The 18,224-nt window shown below is 30.0% G+C and overlaps 1 protein-coding gene and 3 non-coding genes across 4 annotated transcripts; 3 read left to right on the top strand and 1 right to left on the bottom strand.

The window, feature by feature from the left end:
* Window positions 1-4,821: 4,821 nt before the first annotated feature.
* Window positions 4,822-7,994, bottom strand: LOC125875837 (pentatricopeptide repeat-containing protein At3g58590). The gene has a single exon (XM_049556882.1). The coding sequence runs from the start codon at window positions 7,845-7,847 to the stop codon at window positions 5,586-5,588; it is 2,262 nt and encodes a 753-aa protein (XP_049412839.1). The 5' UTR covers window positions 7,848-7,994; the 3' UTR covers window positions 4,822-5,585.
* A 5,418-nt stretch (window positions 7,995-13,412) lies between these two features.
* TRNAW-CCA (transfer RNA tryptophan (anticodon CCA)) lies at window positions 13,413-13,484 on the top strand. The gene has a single exon. It is a non-coding gene; the product is annotated as a tRNA-Trp (tRNA).
* A 2,105-nt stretch (window positions 13,485-15,589) lies between these two features.
* Window positions 15,590-15,661, top strand: TRNAC-ACA (transfer RNA cysteine (anticodon ACA)). Its single transcript has one exon. It is a non-coding gene; the product is annotated as a tRNA-Cys (tRNA).
* Window positions 15,662-15,857: 196 nt separating this feature from the next.
* Window positions 15,858-15,929, top strand: TRNAW-CCA (transfer RNA tryptophan (anticodon CCA)). The gene has a single exon. It is a non-coding gene; the product is annotated as a tRNA-Trp (tRNA).
* The last annotated feature ends 2,295 nt before the right edge of the window (window positions 15,930-18,224 follow it).

The following is an 18,224-nucleotide window of genomic DNA, read 5'->3' on the forward strand; positions in this document are numbered from 1 at the left end:
TATCAATGTTAAAATCAATCCTTACCATTTATAATAAGAAAAACTCTTTATTTTTATTTTTTCAGTTACAACATAATAATTTCACATTATTTAATTATAGAATTTGAAAGGTTTCTGTACCATTAAATGAGAAAACAACTATATAAAGTTATAAACAAAATATATTCACCATCTTAATGCATGATCACTATTACTATCTTGCATTTTTGTAGTATTGTTGGATCAAAATAACTCTTCATTGATCACCTTTCAAGATACCAAACACCATTTACGTGATATAACAAAAGGCATCATCGGCTACTGCTAAGCATTTAAAAGTTGACTGACATCCGAGAGTAAAGCAAGAAGAAGAAAAGATGCAAGAATTGAAACTTTTGAAGAAGTTTTAGTCTGAATCTACGACTAATTCGATAGGTATAATTTTCAACTCAAACCCTTGTATGAATATTGTTATTTTTCTTCTTTTGTCCTCTTCTTCTTTTTTCATTGGAATACTTAGATTTTGTATGACAAAAAAGTGACAATATTTCAAGAAAAAATTGATACTGAGGGATTTTGCTTAAAATTAAGAGAAGACAAAAAGGAAATATATAAAGTACTACGGGAGAGAAAGAAAAATGAAATAAATAAAGAGGGATAAGAAAAAATAAAGATGTCAAGAAAAAGAAGAAAAAGAAAAGGCTCCATATATATAATATTGTCAAATTAAAATTTAATATACAAAGAATGATTCATTTATATTGTTCCATATATAAGTCTTATTTTGTTCCATATATATAAGTCTTACATTGTTCCATATATATAATATTGTCAAACTAAAATTTAAATTCAAAGAATGATTCATTTATTTTGTTCCAAATATAAGTCTCAGTGTGTTCCATATATATAATATTACCAAATTAAATTTTGATATTTAAAGAATGATCCATTTATTTTATTCCAGATATAAGTCTTAGTATGTTCCATATATATTCTTCCTAAATTTATAGAGAATAATAATAAATTATTTAAATGAAAAGAAATATTATTTAAGAACAAAAAAAGGGTATTTTAATTTGAATTCATTATAAGTAGAATAAGAAAGGAAATGACTTCTAAGTTGTCATACAAATTCAATTCATAGTCATGGGCAGAATTAGAAGATCACTTCTCTAATATACGTGGATTGGTTCTCACAAAAGAATAAAACATTTATTAATTTAATTAGTTAGTACATAAAGAGGAGAAATAAAAAAAAAGTACCAAAGGAATGGAGAAAAAAGAAAACCTATGTTGGAGTATATATATACTGTAACAAAATAAAATAACAATAATAATAATATTATTATAATAATAATAAAAAAATAATTTAAAAAATATATTGTAACAAAATTTTGTAATGCTTTTATTTATAAGACAATATATGAATATCTAATGTATTTTATATATATATAATTTAGAAGTTATGATCATCAAAAGTCATGAGAATTATGAAATAAAGATAATTAATTTTTATATTGAAGTATATAAATAAATGAAGAAGTAGTAATTGACACAATCATTTTTGTATAAAATAATAAGAAATAAAGTAGAATAAAGAAAATGACTTCTATTTTGAGAGAAAACCTTGAAAATAAAAGTTATAAATAAGAAAGGCGCATAATTAACGTGTTAGGAAAAAGAAAGAAAAAACTAAAATGAAAAAGAAACTAGATTGTATCATTTATTTCTTTTTTTAGTTTATTTCATGTTTTATGATATAAAACTCAAATAAAAGAAACCTAGGGTTAGATGCATATAAATATATTAATGACGATTAAATTTTCAAAAAGTATACTTCACAAACTTGATAAGTATTAGTAAACACTTAAAGACTAAAATTTGTAGACATTATGCTTCACAAATTTATCAATACTATGTGTTAGTATACATTAAAAATATTAGTAAGCACTTAAAGATTAAAATTTGTAGACATTATACTTCACAACTTTATCAACTATGTGTTGGTATGTCATATCACAAAGAAATCATACATAAAAATACTTTTATTTGTGATTCTTAGATAATTTGATGAATGAATTCATTTTGATATCGTATGAATTTTATTTGGTAAACTCATTGATTTTTGTAATTTGTATAAAATTGATTTGTGGAGGAGTGACGATGTAGTACCTTCTATAGGCAAAATAAAAATGATTATTTTATTTTATTGGTAATTTTATCTTCAATTCGTTCTTTTCACTTTTCGTTTCTTTTTTATTTCTGTAACTTACATTTTTTTTAAATTTGACACCATCTTTTATATAATTTACATTTGTCAATTACTCAAATATATATTGTTTAGAAGTAATTTTATTTTCATAAAAAGATGGTATAATAAATTTAAATAACTTTATATTTCGCACGGTCAAATTCACTGGTTAATTGATAATAGAAGATACTAAAGTGTGTTTTGTCTGCTAACCCTAATGTTAGTTAATTAATTAATATTTTAATTAATAAATTAATTATAAAGCTAATAATTAAATGCAGGTGTCGTTATTTTCTGTTGACTAATCAAAGGAATAATATAACATGTCAGAAATGATAAGGTTGTCTCTTTATACTATAGTTTAACACCGACCAACATATGACATTATAACAAAACACAAGGGCTGACTAGATTGTGTTCTTTGTTTATTAATATTCAATAATGACCTCTCATTGGTACCAAGGGTTAGCGATCTTGGCAGATTCAAAATTTTCATTAACAACATTCCAAAAAATAAAAATATATTTAGGACATTCAAATACATATATAAGTGTAATTTTTTATCAAGCAGGTTTAGGTGAACCTTTTAATTAAGGGTGTACAAAATCGAATCGAAAACCGAATAAAACTAAAAATCGAGAAAAACAAAACCGACTAGTGGTTGGTTTGACTTGGTTTGGTATTGAAAAAAACACCCGACTATATTTGGGTTGGTTTGGTTTTAACTAAAAAAAAATAACCCGAGACCAAACCAACCCGACATTATATATATAATTTTAAAATTTTATTTTATACATAAAAATATTTACTTTGATATAATTTTTAAATATTTCTTATACTTTTTCATAGTTTCTATCTTTTAATATATTATTTCAAGTTTGAAAAACTTAGAATTCTGCATGATTCAATAAAGATTATAGTTCACAGATGTTGGTAATTATAATAAAGCTTAAATCAAAATCAAATTAATACTAATGCAAAAAGAAAATCAATTCAACACTAAGAATGACAATAATATTGAATATTTGTTCTTTGGTTTTACATTGGTTTAGACAATTCAAATACATAATCTAATTTTAATTTCCTTTAATATTTAGTCATGTAACCAATACTTATTAAACTTATTTTAGCATGATTTAGTACTTTTAAATTATGACTTGTTAATTTGCAATATTTGTTTTACACGATTTCATTATTATTATTTTTTTGTTGGATATTTTAGTGTCATTACTCATATCACATTTTGTGTTATTTTCTTAAGAAACACCTTAGATAGTTGTATTTTGATAGGACTAAAGAAATATTTGAAGTACAAGTAAATTTTATGTTTATATGAACACTTTATCGGAAAAACCCGAAAATCTGAAAAACCCGAGGTTGAAAAACCCGAGTTTTATTGGTTTGGTTTGGTTTGATTTGTAGATTTAAAAATCCGACACAAATAATTTGATTTGATATTTGAAAACCCCGAAGCAACCCGACAATGTACACCCCTACTTTTAACCCTTCTCTAGATCCGTCCCCGAGTAGAGGAGGAGAAAATGCCATACACTCCCATAGAAATAGAAGCAATTACTATCAATGAAGAGTTTAAATTTTATGTAATCACAAATAATTCTATTTAATAAGTATTGATTGATACTATAGAATAAATTAAATGGTAAGGAATCTATTATAAGAAATTAAATAACATTAATTATTGAAAAATATATATTTATATTACATTACATTGTAGAAAAGAAAATATATTGTATGTTAAAATTATCGAGCCAGGCTTTTATCTTCCATGGTAGTGGAAGGTTTAGCATTGGCTCCTAATTAACATGTTAATATCTTTAATTAATGAAAAGTACAAAGCAACAGACATAAACCTAACCTCCGATCCTAATGGTGGTAACACTAGTCAACTATCTTGCTAAAGATAGTTTAATTAGTCAACAAAAGAACTAGTGGGGTGAATTAATAGGAAAATCAATACCATAATAGGAGGACTTTTCCTATTTAGAATTGGTTATATTAAAGTAAACTATGGCGACTTCCTTTTACATCACAAAAAAAAGATAAACTTCTAGTTAAGAGGTACATAAAAAATGTACATATGAAGCATTCTTCTATTGCCATGGGTAAGACTTTGGAGTACTATGAAGGTTCTTCATTAGAACTATAACTTGTTTTTTTTGAGAATGTAAGTTGTCAAAAGAAAAAAAAACCTCCTCGTATCGATAGAACGTTCCGCTACTGACACTTGAAAAAGCAGCTTTCAAGTTCTGTAAATCACTTGAGCTCTAAAACCTGTAGGAATTCATCTACATCAAGGAGGCAGTGTGGAAAGTCAATTGAGTTGAATTGATCACTCTAATTTTTTATTTTGTTGGAGTATCAATTGTAGATCATGCAATGATGGATAATGATTATTATTATTATTATGGTCAACCACAATATAATTAGCATCCCTGTGGTTTTGATTATTATGGTCACAATATATACTATTTAACTTTTTTCTTCTATTACAAATCCTTATTGATGACAAATAAAGAGATCATCAGAAATATAAACCAAATAGACCATTTCTTTAAGCCTAACTCATATTTCTCCAACTGGATAGAACACTTAATCAATAGAATCAACAAGAAAAAATCGAACAATATCATGTTATGTTGATGATATGGATTCACAATTGAAGCAGAGTAATGGCCTATGGATTACAAAAGACATGACTCCTTTGTCCTCGCATTGGAGTCTGACTAATTTGATTCTTGTTGCGTAGGGCCCCATTTGAGAGGGAAGTGCTCCCTACCAAGGATTTCTCTATATCCAGGGCTCGAACCCGAGATCTCTAGTTAAGGGGGGAGCAGACTCATCCACTGCACCACATTATTTAGTGGTCAAAAGCCCAGGACTCCATTGTTCACTTATGGTAGACTTCTTTAGATCTCACATGTTTCCTCTGTTTTCTTTGTGATTAGTTTAGACCAGTTTGTACTTGATGATTTCTTAGTCATTCATGCTCGGACAAGTTGATCTCTGTAAGCTATTCAACCTCAGTAGGAAAAAACTAAAAGCAGATTTGTTAAGGTAAGTACATGAAAAGATCTTCCAATATTCTACTTAAGAGCATCCATTTGATGTTGAATTTAGTTTTCCATCAGAAGAAACAACAACTGCATCAGTAATAATCAAGGAACTAACTCATACCTTGATAATCCATCGACCTTGGAACCGGTTGAGGCAACATCATGTTATCAAGACACCAGTTTCCTGTTTGTTCATATGTTGTTGGGAGAAAACAATAAATAAGCTCCACCAAGCAACATGATCATTACTTTCATTAGTAGTACTCTGCATCACACATATTTTATGAAGCAAGAGCGAGAGTGTCGTCTATGCTTCTCTTTTTCTTGCAGCCTTCCAAAAAAATGCGCCATATTAGAGCATTTGGAGGGAAAGGCATCCCAGTGATTAACTGCTCGGCGTCTGTCAAATAGCCATACCTAGCCAACAAGTCCACTGCAATAAGATAGTGATCCATATCTGGTTCTACCCCATATTTTCCTTTCATCTGCCCAAACAATTCCATCCCCTCTTTCACTAATCCAACGTGCCTACATGCTGAAAGCACGGATAGGAAAGCAACCTTATCAGGTTTAATCCCGGTCATATCCATCTCCTTGAATTTCTCCAATGCCTCTAATGCATAACCGTGCAGTCCAAGGGCTGAAACAATGGATGTCCATGTGATCACATTTTTAGTCGTCATTTCATTGAAAATCTTGATTGAACTTGCAAGGCTCCCGCATTTGCCATACATGTCAATCATGATATTGCAGACAAATGTGTCACAACGCTTAAAATCAGTCTTTGTAATGAGGCCATGAAGTGAGCTACCTAGACCAAGGTTACAAAGCTTGGTGCACACACTAAACAGGCTAACATATGTGTATCTATCAGGAGATACTCTAGCCATCCGCATGTGTTCAAGAAGTTCAAAAACTTCTTCATAATCACCATTTCTAGAACAGGCTGCAATCAAAATATTCCAAGATATAGTATCTGGATTTTCAAGGTCAGAAAACAACTCTTGAGTCTTGTCGAATTGTCCATTTCTGTTATAAATATTTGCGATCATATTGGATGCAACAACAGGAAGTGGCATGTCATTGGTAGTGACAAACCTTAGGGCATCATCAACTGAACTAGTTTTTGCATATGAAGAAATGAGACTGCTAGAGACATAATCATTATCAATGTAACCCATTTTTATGGACAAAGAATGGAGCTGAAGTACCTCTAATATTCCTGACGATTTCACAGCAATAGAAAAGGAAAACTCAGTTGGAAGACAACCCGAGTGAATCATTTGTTGAAGCAGCGAAATAGCATAAGAAGAACCTTTACTCGAGTAACCCAGCATCAACGTATTCCAAGTAACCACATTCTTCTCTGATATTTCATCAAAGCAAACACGGGCATCATCCAATCTATCACATTTAACATAAAAGTCAAGTAAAGCACTACCGACATATACATCAGATTCAAACTTTTTCTGGATTACTTTCGCATGGATGGACTCCCCAAGCAATCGAAACTGCTGGCTAGTGCAGCAACTTAGGGCACTCACATAACTCGTATCATTAGGCAATAAGCCACTTACACACATTTTCCTAAAAACAACCAATGCCCTATCTGCTCTTTCAATCTTCGCCATTGCACCAACCATTGTATTCCACGACACAACATCCTTAACAGGAACATCTTCAAACATTTTCTCCGTCTTATGTATGTCAGAGCATTTCGCATACATGTTAATCAATGAATTATTCACTGAAACAGAAAAATCCAGTCCATTTTTCACTACCAACCCATGTACTAGTTCCCCTAATATAAAATCAAGTTCCCCAACAAAACCGACCAATATGCCCACGAAAGTGCTCTCAGAAGGAGCCATTCCACTCCTTAATAACCTCCTTAACACCATCATTGACTCCTCAACACATTCATACTGTCCAAACAAGGATATCATACAATTCAAAGTCACCAAATTCCTTTTAGGCATTTCGTCGAAAACCTGCATAGCTTCATCTAACCATCCTTTCCTTCCAAGTAAACCCAATAATGCAGTCCCTGTTACAGCATCAACGAAAAACAGCCCCAATTTTTCAGCCAACGCTTGCAACTGAAATCCTTGAATAACATCCAAACACTCGCAACCCAAAACCCCACCAAAACTAAACTGAGTCGGCTCATATCCACAACCCCTCATCTCAGAAAACAACTTCCAAGCCTCTAATAAACTTCCATTCCGACTATAACCACTAATCATTGTATTATATGACGCAACATTTCTCTTGGACATATTATCAAACACCTTGCGTGCAATGCGGATATCACCGAATACAGAGTACTTGAACATGATAGTGTTATTCGCCAAAAAGGGTTGAGTTGGGTGTTGCCCCATTGTGATTGTGAGTGCGTGAAGAGCCTTAGTTGCGTCGAGAGATTGAATCCAATTTGGTTCTTGAAGTAACTGAATGAGCCTTTGATGCTTGATTTTATCTCCATGATTAGAGAAATATTTAGGGAATATTGAAATTCTTGACAGTGAAGTAGTGTTCCTCATGCAGCACCAGCCAAAGAGTACTGGAAAGTATTAAGCTTGTGTGCATTTAGGAGCTACAATTTTATGCACTTGATTTGAGGAAAGATCGGATTACAAGAGTTTACTGTACACGGCCTTACCTGCTATGTTTATGGATTTTATATTCAAGAAAAAAGAACCATATGGATTTAAATCAAACACAAGATTGTAGTCAGGCTAAAGTTATTTAAACCATCAAACATTCTTTCGAGGATCATATCATCTATATAATATACAGAGGAGAATCTAACGATTTTTTAGAATATGAATACATCACGAAAAAAATGCATTAAGTGAGAATTGATCTCTTATTCTGTGGGAAATTGTCTTGTGAAAATATCATACTATGGCCTTTTTAACTCTTAATATATTACTCTTACTAATACTTGTGAAGAAAACAAGGTGAAAATGCAAGTATCAACACCATTGCATATCCATCTAACACAAATAAAAATGATACAAAGTTCTTATTTTCCCTTCAATNGTATCATATATATAACATACAGAGGAGAATCTAAAGATTTTTTAGAATATGAATACATCACGAAAAAAAATGCATTAAGTGAGAATTGATCTCTGATTCTATGGGAAATTGTATCGTGAAAATATCATACTATGGTCTTTCAACTATTAATATATTTCTCTTACTACTACTTGTGAAGAAAACAAGGTGAAAATGCAAGTATCAACACCATTGCATATCCATCTAACACAAATAAAAATGATACAAAGTTCTTATTTTCCCTTCAATGACAACAACTCATTCATGGATTAATGATGTTTGGGATCAGGTCCTCAAGGACTTCGTCGCGTTGGTTTGTATCTTCTTTGTAATTTGCTTTTATATCCGTCATAATAATGTACCTCGAGGGCTTTTTTCCTCTCGAAATATACGAGAAAAGGTTCAGTTAAACTTCTTTTTTGCTCCATAGGACGAGCAATATTTGAACATTGCACCATAATAAGCACAACAATTAGAAATACATAAAATTTCCCCATGTACATTGTCCTAATTGATGATAAATACTTGAAACATAGATGTAGCCTAGTTTTCAACATACATATATATAGACAAAAAATATTTTTCTTATATTTATTTGGCCACTTGTTCAGAGTTTGTTATTTGGAAAAGATTTATTGAAATATAACTTTTAATTTGTTGTCTTAACATTCCTTTGTGAGGCATCCAAGAGTCGACTTCTATTTGTCCTAACATAAGTTATTTTTATAGTTCATAAAAGTTGTCTATCTTTAGTTTTGCAAGTGGTCTGTGACAATCAATTTGATTTGTCATATTCCACTTTTTATTTTTGGTTAGTGACTATCCTGCTTTTTTTTATGGGTCAAACACGTGAAAATTCATTTTTATATGAATGACGGGTGAGATTCGATCTCAAGAGCTTTGTCTGCTATAATACCAAGATGAAAGAGATAAAGTAAAGGTGTAAACCTATGTACCTCGTTCATTCTATTCTTGTATATTAGCATATAATAAGATAATACTAACAAATTCAATATTTAGATATTCTTGATATAGTGTGATATTGTCTAGTCTGGGTCCCTCCATGGTTTCCCTTAAAAAGGCTCACTTTCATACCATTAGGGGTATCCAAACAACTTAAATGCTCTTTTCTAGTTTTTTCAACTATTAATATGAAACTTTGTTCGCACACCCAAAAATCTCCTTCTCACACTAAATTTCACGTGGCCCATCACTACAATCCACAAATTTATTCCGAGATTATTGTGTTCCAACTACAAGACCGAGCATTTTTGGCCCCACCGAAACTCGGAGCTAGCTAGTTTCTTCTTGTGTGTGCACATCTTCAAGCTACTCTAAAGGTATATAGTAAACCGAATATTATACTATCACTTCACCATTTTCATAATTGTATGGTCGAATCATTGACTCTGAAACCAGTTGTTAACTAAGTCAGTCCAAAGATACTTTTAATATAGTGCGATTTAAAACTTTGTTCAAATATCAAACCAAAACAATGTTCTTTCTCTGTTTTAAGTCTCATTCTTCTAATTATATTATTTTAGTCACACTCCACTAAAGGCAATTAGAAGCTTAAGTCATATACATGTTTCAAAGCAAGATTTACGTATCTTGTTAATTACTTGTTTTTAATCAAATACAAAACTCATTAAACACTTTGACAAAGTCAAATTGAAAAGTTGCAAACACAATTTACAAAATCTAGGTGCATAATCCCGTTTACTGGCCTGGTTTTTGGTCTTATTAATAAGGTTATGTCACTAATACACTACTCACTAGCACTAACTACTAATTATATAGATAAATGTAACAATCAACATGAAGTCAATCAATAAACAAAAGCTAAGTGGGGCCCTTTTCATACTAATTAAAGTGTACGGGATGATTGAGATCCCTTCGCTCATTCCAAATCAAACATATCTTTTCCATAAGAAATATAGCAAGACTCATTGACAATATAACAATCGTTTTAGAAATTTAACCAGATATAATAAGATGGTTGAAATTCCTTTACACTTAACTGAAAGCACCGCCCCAAAAATGTGCTCTCCAATACACAAATCCGAATTTAATTATTTCCCAATGCATATATCAAACCACATATGAAAAAAATACATTTTGGGAATTTATTTTGTTGGTGCAATTCGTTTAATTCAGAACATTAATTAACAGAGAGCAAATAGTTTCTTCAACAAAAAAAAAACAATTGAATTTAATATATTTATTTGAAAAAAAATTTGAACTATCTGAAATCTGTTCTAAGCATCTTCGAACAATGCTGCTTCTGCAATGAATCAACATTCTCATCAATTTCTTTTCGCTTTCGACGAACAATCTCTTGAGAAGAAAAAGAATCAGATCTCTGAAATCTAGCAAATGCAACTGAATTGGTGATATCTTTCAAAGGCCTCCTGAATTTTCTCTTGCAAAATTTCAATTTTGAAGAATTTGGGGTCAATTTTTGTACAGAGAAAGGTGAGATATTCTCCTTATTATCAAATTCAGTAATAATAGCTAACACCTCCATTTTTTCAGATGTAAAAAACAAAGTATTTGAAGAAGTAATTTATAGATATGGGATTTTGAAGAAGGACTAAAATTTTGGAGGGAAGGATTTGAAATTTGTTTATTTTTTTAATCTGTAAAATTCAGGTGGGTGCTTATTTTTTTAAACAAGGGAGGGAAGAGTTTTTTTTTAATTTTATTTTTTTGAAATTTTGGGTTGTTTTTTTGGTAGAGAATCTAAAGATGTGACATAGAGACAAGAATGTGGGAGATTTGAAAGTTTTAAAAAAGTAAGTGGGACCAAATTAATTGGTTTTTGGCACCTTAATAAAAACTTTTTCAAATTAAAATTCTAGTTTTGCCGTTGCTTTTGTTAGGATTATAGTAATTGATATCGTGATAAATTATCTTGAGGTTGGAATAATAATATGATGATTAGTTATTACAATATAAAACAATGAAAATGATAAATTTGATCCATTGGGTCCTTCAAATCATTTTTCTATTAAACAAGATGGAAGATTTATTTGCAAAGAAATAAAAGAAAATTAGATATTATGTAATATATGTAACAAATCAAACATACAATAAGAAATAATATTAGCATAGCTTGTGTTCGAACGAAACAAGTACCACTAATAGTGTTAATTTGTTTAACAACACAAACAATTTTTTTTATAATTGAAAATAATCTACAATTTTTTTAATTATTTCAAAAGGCAAAAAATTAATTTTTCAAGATAAAATACCATAAATTTATATTTATTTATCTCTCAGTAGTTTAACATATTTATCTTTTCACTAAATACAAATTCATTTCTTTTTTTTTTTTCTATTTTCATCATATCTTTCCTTCCTCACCCCCGAACGCCCCCACCCCCATCTTTTTTTGTTTTTCTTTACCTCTTCTAATTCATTTTGGAATAGTCTATCAACTATAAATACAAGTTTTTTCTAAAGAATATTCAATAAAAGGTTAATTTTACAAATACACTTTAAAGGAAGTAATATTTCTTTCTTATTTTCTATTCCTTGAAATTTAAAGATCTAATCTCTTTAAATAATCTTAAGTAAAAGATCATCATAAACTTGATAACAAGGTTGAAAAAAGAGAAGTTCTAGCCTCATGATCATAGAAGGATGAAAAAATTAATTAAATGACTATCTCATAAATTTGTTTGGGAAAATTATATTAAATAACCAGGATATTTCTGCAAGTAAAATTTATTATAAGCATAAGTAGTGTGAGGGTCTAAGTAAGAATGTAAGAGAAAAAAAAAAGTATGTGTTTGGAGGGAAGTGGATACAATTTTATCAATCATTATTGATACACATGTGAAAGTTATAAGATCATTTCGAGATTAAATTCAAAATAATGGGCTATTTTAGACTTTTAATCAATATAAGAAACTATATTATTAAATCAAAAGAAATTAATAATTAATATATATAACATGGGTCCTTAGTGGTAGAGCATTTGACTGCAGATCAAGAGGTCACCAGTTCGAATTTGATAGGGCCTTTTTTTGTACCATTTTTCGAGCCTAGTCATTAAATAGCCTTATGTAAAAGAAACAATTAGGTTAAAATGAGAAGTTTTAACCGCATGATCTTAGAGCAAGGAAAGAGTTGATTAAATAGTTATATTATACGCTTATTTTGATAAATTACATCAATTGAACAGAAAATTCCTGAAAGTGAAATGTACTATAAATATAAGTAGTATGGGGTCTGAGTAAAAATGAAAGAGAAAAAAAATAAAAATATGTGTGTTTAAAGAGAAGATTGTACAATTTTCTCTATTAACAAACTTACAAAGTTAGATTTTGACCTGAATATACACTACTTTATTAATCATTATGTTCATTATTCATGTGAAAGTAATATAAACATTTTGACTTTATATTCGAAATAGTGAACTATTTTAAACCTTTAATCAATAAGAGATAGTAAATTTTCATATAGAAAGAAATTAAATATCAATATATATAACAAGGGTCCTTAGCTCATAGGTACAACATTTGATTGCAGATCAAGAGGTCACCAGTTCGAACCTGGTAGGGCCTTTTTTTGCATCACTTTTTTATCTTACTCACAAAATTGCCTCATGTGAAAGAAACAACTATGTTAAAAATGAGAAGTTTTAGCCCCATATCTTAGAGTTAGGAAAGAGTTGATTATAATAGTTATATTATAACGCTTATTTTGGAAAATTACATTAATTGAACAGAAAATTCCTGAAGGTGAAATGTACTATAAATAGAAGTAGTACAGGGGACTGGACTGAGTAAAAATGGAAGAGAAAAAAATTAAAAAAATGTGTGTCTAGAGAGAAGATTGTACAATTTTCTCTATTAATTACAAAGTTAGATTTCGACCTGAATATACTCTACTTTATCAATCATTATGAATTATTCATGTAAAAGTTATATGATCATTTTGCCCTTAAATTCAAAATAGTGGACTATTTTAGACATTAAATCAATAATAGATAGTAAATTATTATATCCAAAGAAATTAAAAATCAATATATATAACAAGGGTCCTTAGCTCAGTGGTAGAGCATTTGACTCCAGATCAAGAGATCACCGGTTCGAACCTGGTAGGGCCCTTTTTTGTACCACTTTTTGAGCTCAGTCATTAAATAGCATCATAAGTCATTAAATAGCATCATGTGAAAGATACAACTAGATTAAGAGAAAAGACATAAAGTGACACCTGAAGTTATCCTAAATTTTCAAAAAGACACCTTAACTATGCGGACGTTCTATTACTCCACAAAAGTATTAAATATCGTTGTAAAGAGACCATTAATGCGCGTGGATGTAATATTTTTTTTCAAAAACAAATTAAAAGGCGCCACGTGTCATTTCCTTCTCTATTATTTAATTGCTTTTTTTAAAATACTCCATCTTCCCCAATTCTTTCAAAAAGATCCCATGGTTGAAGGTTTAAACTCGAAAAAAAAATAATCTTCTTTCTTGAATGAAATCAACCCAAAAAGATAAGAACTTTCTAACTTCTTGTTAATTTTCGGTCGTCAAGGTTTAATTTCTTTGAAAATTGAGAAATCAAGTTATCTTTTGTGATTAGATTTTGAGGAAAAACATTCCTATAATGTCAAATACAAATCTTGAATCATATTTATAATGACGAGAACGATTTGATGTTGTGTGTGATGCAATGCAAACATGAAGACTTACTTTTAGTGCAAATTTAGTGGTCAAAGTAAAAAAAAAATTATGTTTTTTCTCATTTCTAAAAGCTTCTAGTGTTTATTAAAATTTCATTCCATGAGATGAGTGAGTCTGGAGCATTATTTCATTATCAAAAAAAATGCCACAAATTAAACCCTAGCAAAATGCCAACCCCCAAAACTTAAAGAAGCTCAACTCTTCATAACAATAGAGGCAAAAATGGACGATTCCAAAAAGCGAAAGCTTGCTTTAGCATCCGGAGGTAAATCAGCTCCCAAGAAATTGAAATCATTAATTGAAAAGATTTTGAAGAAACCCATAAATTGAAAGCAACAAGAGCGTCATTTACAAGCAAAGATGTGCCAATCTTTTAGTTTTGGGTTTGCACTTTATTAATATTTAAATTAATTCATTAAAAGGGGGTGTGCATCACTCTCCTATTAAAATTCTTGGATTGGTGAGAAAATGGATCAAAATTGTCTCTTTACAACGATATTTATTACTTTTGTGGGGTAATACGACACCCGCATAATTAAGGTATCTTTTTGAAAATTTGGGACAACTTCAGTGGTGACTTCATGGCTTTTCTCCAATATCAAAAATGAGAAGTCCCCATTATCTTAGAGCAAGGAAATAGTTGATTAAATAGTTATCTTATACGCTTATTTTGGTAAATTACATCAACTGAACAGTAAATTCCTAAAAGTGAAATGTACTATAAAATAGAAGTAGTACGGGGTTTGAGTAAGAATGAAAGAGAAAAATAAAAATATGTGTGTTTAGAGAGAAAATTGTGCAATTTTCTCTATTAACAAACTTACAAAGTTAGGTTTTGACCTGAATATACACTACTTTATCAATCATTATCGATTATTCATGTGAAAGTTATAGAATCATTTTGACCTTAAATTCAAAATAGTGGACTATTTTAACCTTTTGATCAATAAGAGATAGTAAATTATTGTGACGAAAGAAATTAAATATCAATATATCTAACAAGGGTCCTTAGCTTAGTTGTAGGGTATTTGACTGCAGATGCAAGAGGTCACCAGTTCGAACCTGATAGGACTCTTTTTTATTTTACTTTTTAAGCTCAATCATTAAATAGGCTCATGTGAAAGATACCATTAGATTAAAAATGAGAAGTTTTTGCCCCATGATCTTAGAGCAAGGAAAGAGTTGATTAAACACTAAATTACATCAATTGAATAGGAAATTCCTGAAAGTGAAATTTATTATAAATAGAAGTAGTGGGGGGTCTAAGTAAGAATGGAAGAGAAAAAAATATAAATATGTGTGTTTAGAGAGAAGATTGTACAATTTTCTCTATTAACAAACTTACAAAATTAGGTTTCGACCTGAATATACACTACTCTATCAATCATTATGGATTATTCATGTGAAAGTTATAGAATCATTTTGACCTTAAATTTGAAATAGTGGACTATTTTAGACCTTTAATCAATAAGAGATAGTAAATCATCATATCGAAAGAAATTAAATATTAATATATATAACAAGGGTCCTTAGCTCAGTGGTAGAGCATTTGACTACAGATCAAGAGGTCACCAGTTCAAATCTGGTAGGGCCCTTCTTTATTTTACTTTTTAAGCTCAATCATTAAATAGCTCAAATAAAAGATATAATATGAATTTGACAACGAGGTTGAAAACAGAAAAGTTATAGTCCCTTGATCTTAGAGCGATAAAAGTTGATTAAATGGTTATCTTANATAATAGATAGTAAATTATTATATCCAAAGAAATTAAAAATCAATATATATAACAAGGGTCCTTAGCTCAGTGGTAGAGCATTTGACTCCAGATCAAGAGATCACCGGTTCGAACCTGGTAGGGCCCTTTTTTGTACCACTTTTTGAGCTCAGTCATTAAATAGCATCATAAGTCATTAAATAGCATCATGTGAAAGATACAACTAGATTAAGAGAAAAGACATAAAGTGACACCTGAAGTTATCCTAAATTTTCAAAAAGACACCTTAACTATGCGGACGTTCTATTACTCCACAAAAGTATTAAATATCGTTGTAAAGAGACCATTAATGCGCGTGGATGTAATATTTTTTTTCAAAAACAAATTAAAAGGCGCCACGTGTCATTTCCTTCTCTATTATTTAATTGCTTTTTTTAAAATACTCCATCTTCCCCAATTCTTTCAAAAAGATCCCATGGTTGAAGGTTTAAGCTCGAAATTTTTTTTATCTTTTTTCTTGAATGAAATCAACCCAAAAAGATAAGAACTTTCTAACTTCTTGTTAATTTTCGGTCGTCAAGGTTTAATTTCTTTGAAAATTGAGAAATCAAGTTATCTTTTGTGATTAGATTTTGAGGAAAAACATTCCTATAATGTCAAATACAAATCTTGAATCATATTTGTAATGACGAGAATGATTCGATGTTGTGTTTGATGCGATGCAAGCATGAAGACTTACTTTCAGTGCAAATTTAGTGGTCAAAGTAAAAAAAAAATGTTTTTTCTCATTTCTAAAAGCTTCTGGTGTTTATTAAAATTTCGTTCCATGAGATGAGTGAGTCTGGAGCATTATTTCATTATGAAAAAATGCCACAAATTAAATCCTAGCAAAATCCCAATCTCCAAAACTTAAAGAAGCTCAACTCTTCATAACAATAGAGGCAAAAATGGATGATTCCAAAAAGCGAAAGCTTATTTTAGCAGCCGGAGGCAAATCAGCTCCCAAGAAATTGAAATCATCAATTGAAAAGGTTCTGAAGAAACCCACAAATTGAAAGTAGCAAGAGCGTCATTTACAAGCAAAGATGTGCCAATATTTTAGTTTTGGGTTTGCACTTTATTAATATTTAAATTAATTCATTAAAAGGGGATGTGCATCACTCTCCTATTAGACCTCTTGGATTGGTGAGAAAATGGGTCAAAATGGTCTCTTTACAACGATATTTATTACTTTTGTGGGGTAATAGGACACCCGCATAATTAAGGTATCTTTTTGAAAATTTGGGACAACTTCAGTGGTGACTTCATGGCGTTTCTCCTAGATTAAAAATGAGAAGTCCCCATGATCTTAGAGCAAGGAAATAGTTGATTAAATAGTTATCTTATGCGCTTATTTTGGTAAATTACATCAATTGAACAGTAAGGTCCTAAAAGTGAAATGTACTACAAAATAGAAGTAGTACGGGGGTTTGAGTAAGAATGAAAGAGAAAAATAAAAATATGTGTGTTTAGAGAGAAAGTTGTTTAATTTTCTCTATTAACAAACTTACAAAGTTAGGTTTTGACTTGAATATACACTACTTTATCAATCATTATCGATTATTCATGTGAAAGTTATAGGATCATTTTGACCTTAAATTCAAAATAGTGGACTATTTTAACCTTTAATCAATAAGAGATAGTAAATTATTGTGTCGAAAGAAATTAAATATCAATATATATATATAACAAGGGTCCTTAGCTTAGTTGTAGGTTTGACTGCAAATCAAAAGGTCACCAGTTCAAATCTGATAGGACTCTTTTTTATTTTACTTTTTAAGCTCAATCATTAAATAGGCACATTGAAATATACCACTAGATTAAAAATGATAAGTTTTTACCCCATAATCTTAGCGCAAGGAAAGAGTTGATTAAACACTAAATTACATCAATTCAATAGGAAATTCCTGAAAGTGAAATTTATTATAAATAGAAGTAGTGGGGGTCTAAGTAAGAATGGAAGAGAAAAAAAATATAAATATGTGTGCTTAGAGAAAAGATTGTACAATTTTCTCCATTAACAAACTTACAAAATTAGGTTTCGACCTGAATATACACTACTTTATCAATCATTATGGATTATTCATGTGAAAGTTGTAGAATCATTTTGACCTTAAATTCGAAATAGTGGACTATTTTAGACCTTTAATCAATAAGAGATAGTAAATTATTATATCGAAAGAAATTAAATATTAATATATATAACAATTGTCCTTAGCTTAGTGGTAGAACATTTCACTGCATCGAATCTGGTAGGGCCCTTCTTTATTTTACTTTTTAAGCTCAATCATTAAATAGCTCAAATAAAAGATATAATATGAATTTGACAACGAGGTTGAAAACAGAAAAGTTATAGTCCCTTGATCTTAGAGCGATAAAAGTTGATTAAATGGTTATCTTATAA

Source organism: Solanum stenotomum, chromosome 9 (assembly GCF_019186545.1).
Source record: "Solanum stenotomum isolate F172 chromosome 9, ASM1918654v1, whole genome shotgun sequence".
Classification (NCBI taxonomy): domain Eukaryota; kingdom Viridiplantae; phylum Streptophyta; class Magnoliopsida; order Solanales; family Solanaceae; genus Solanum; species Solanum stenotomum.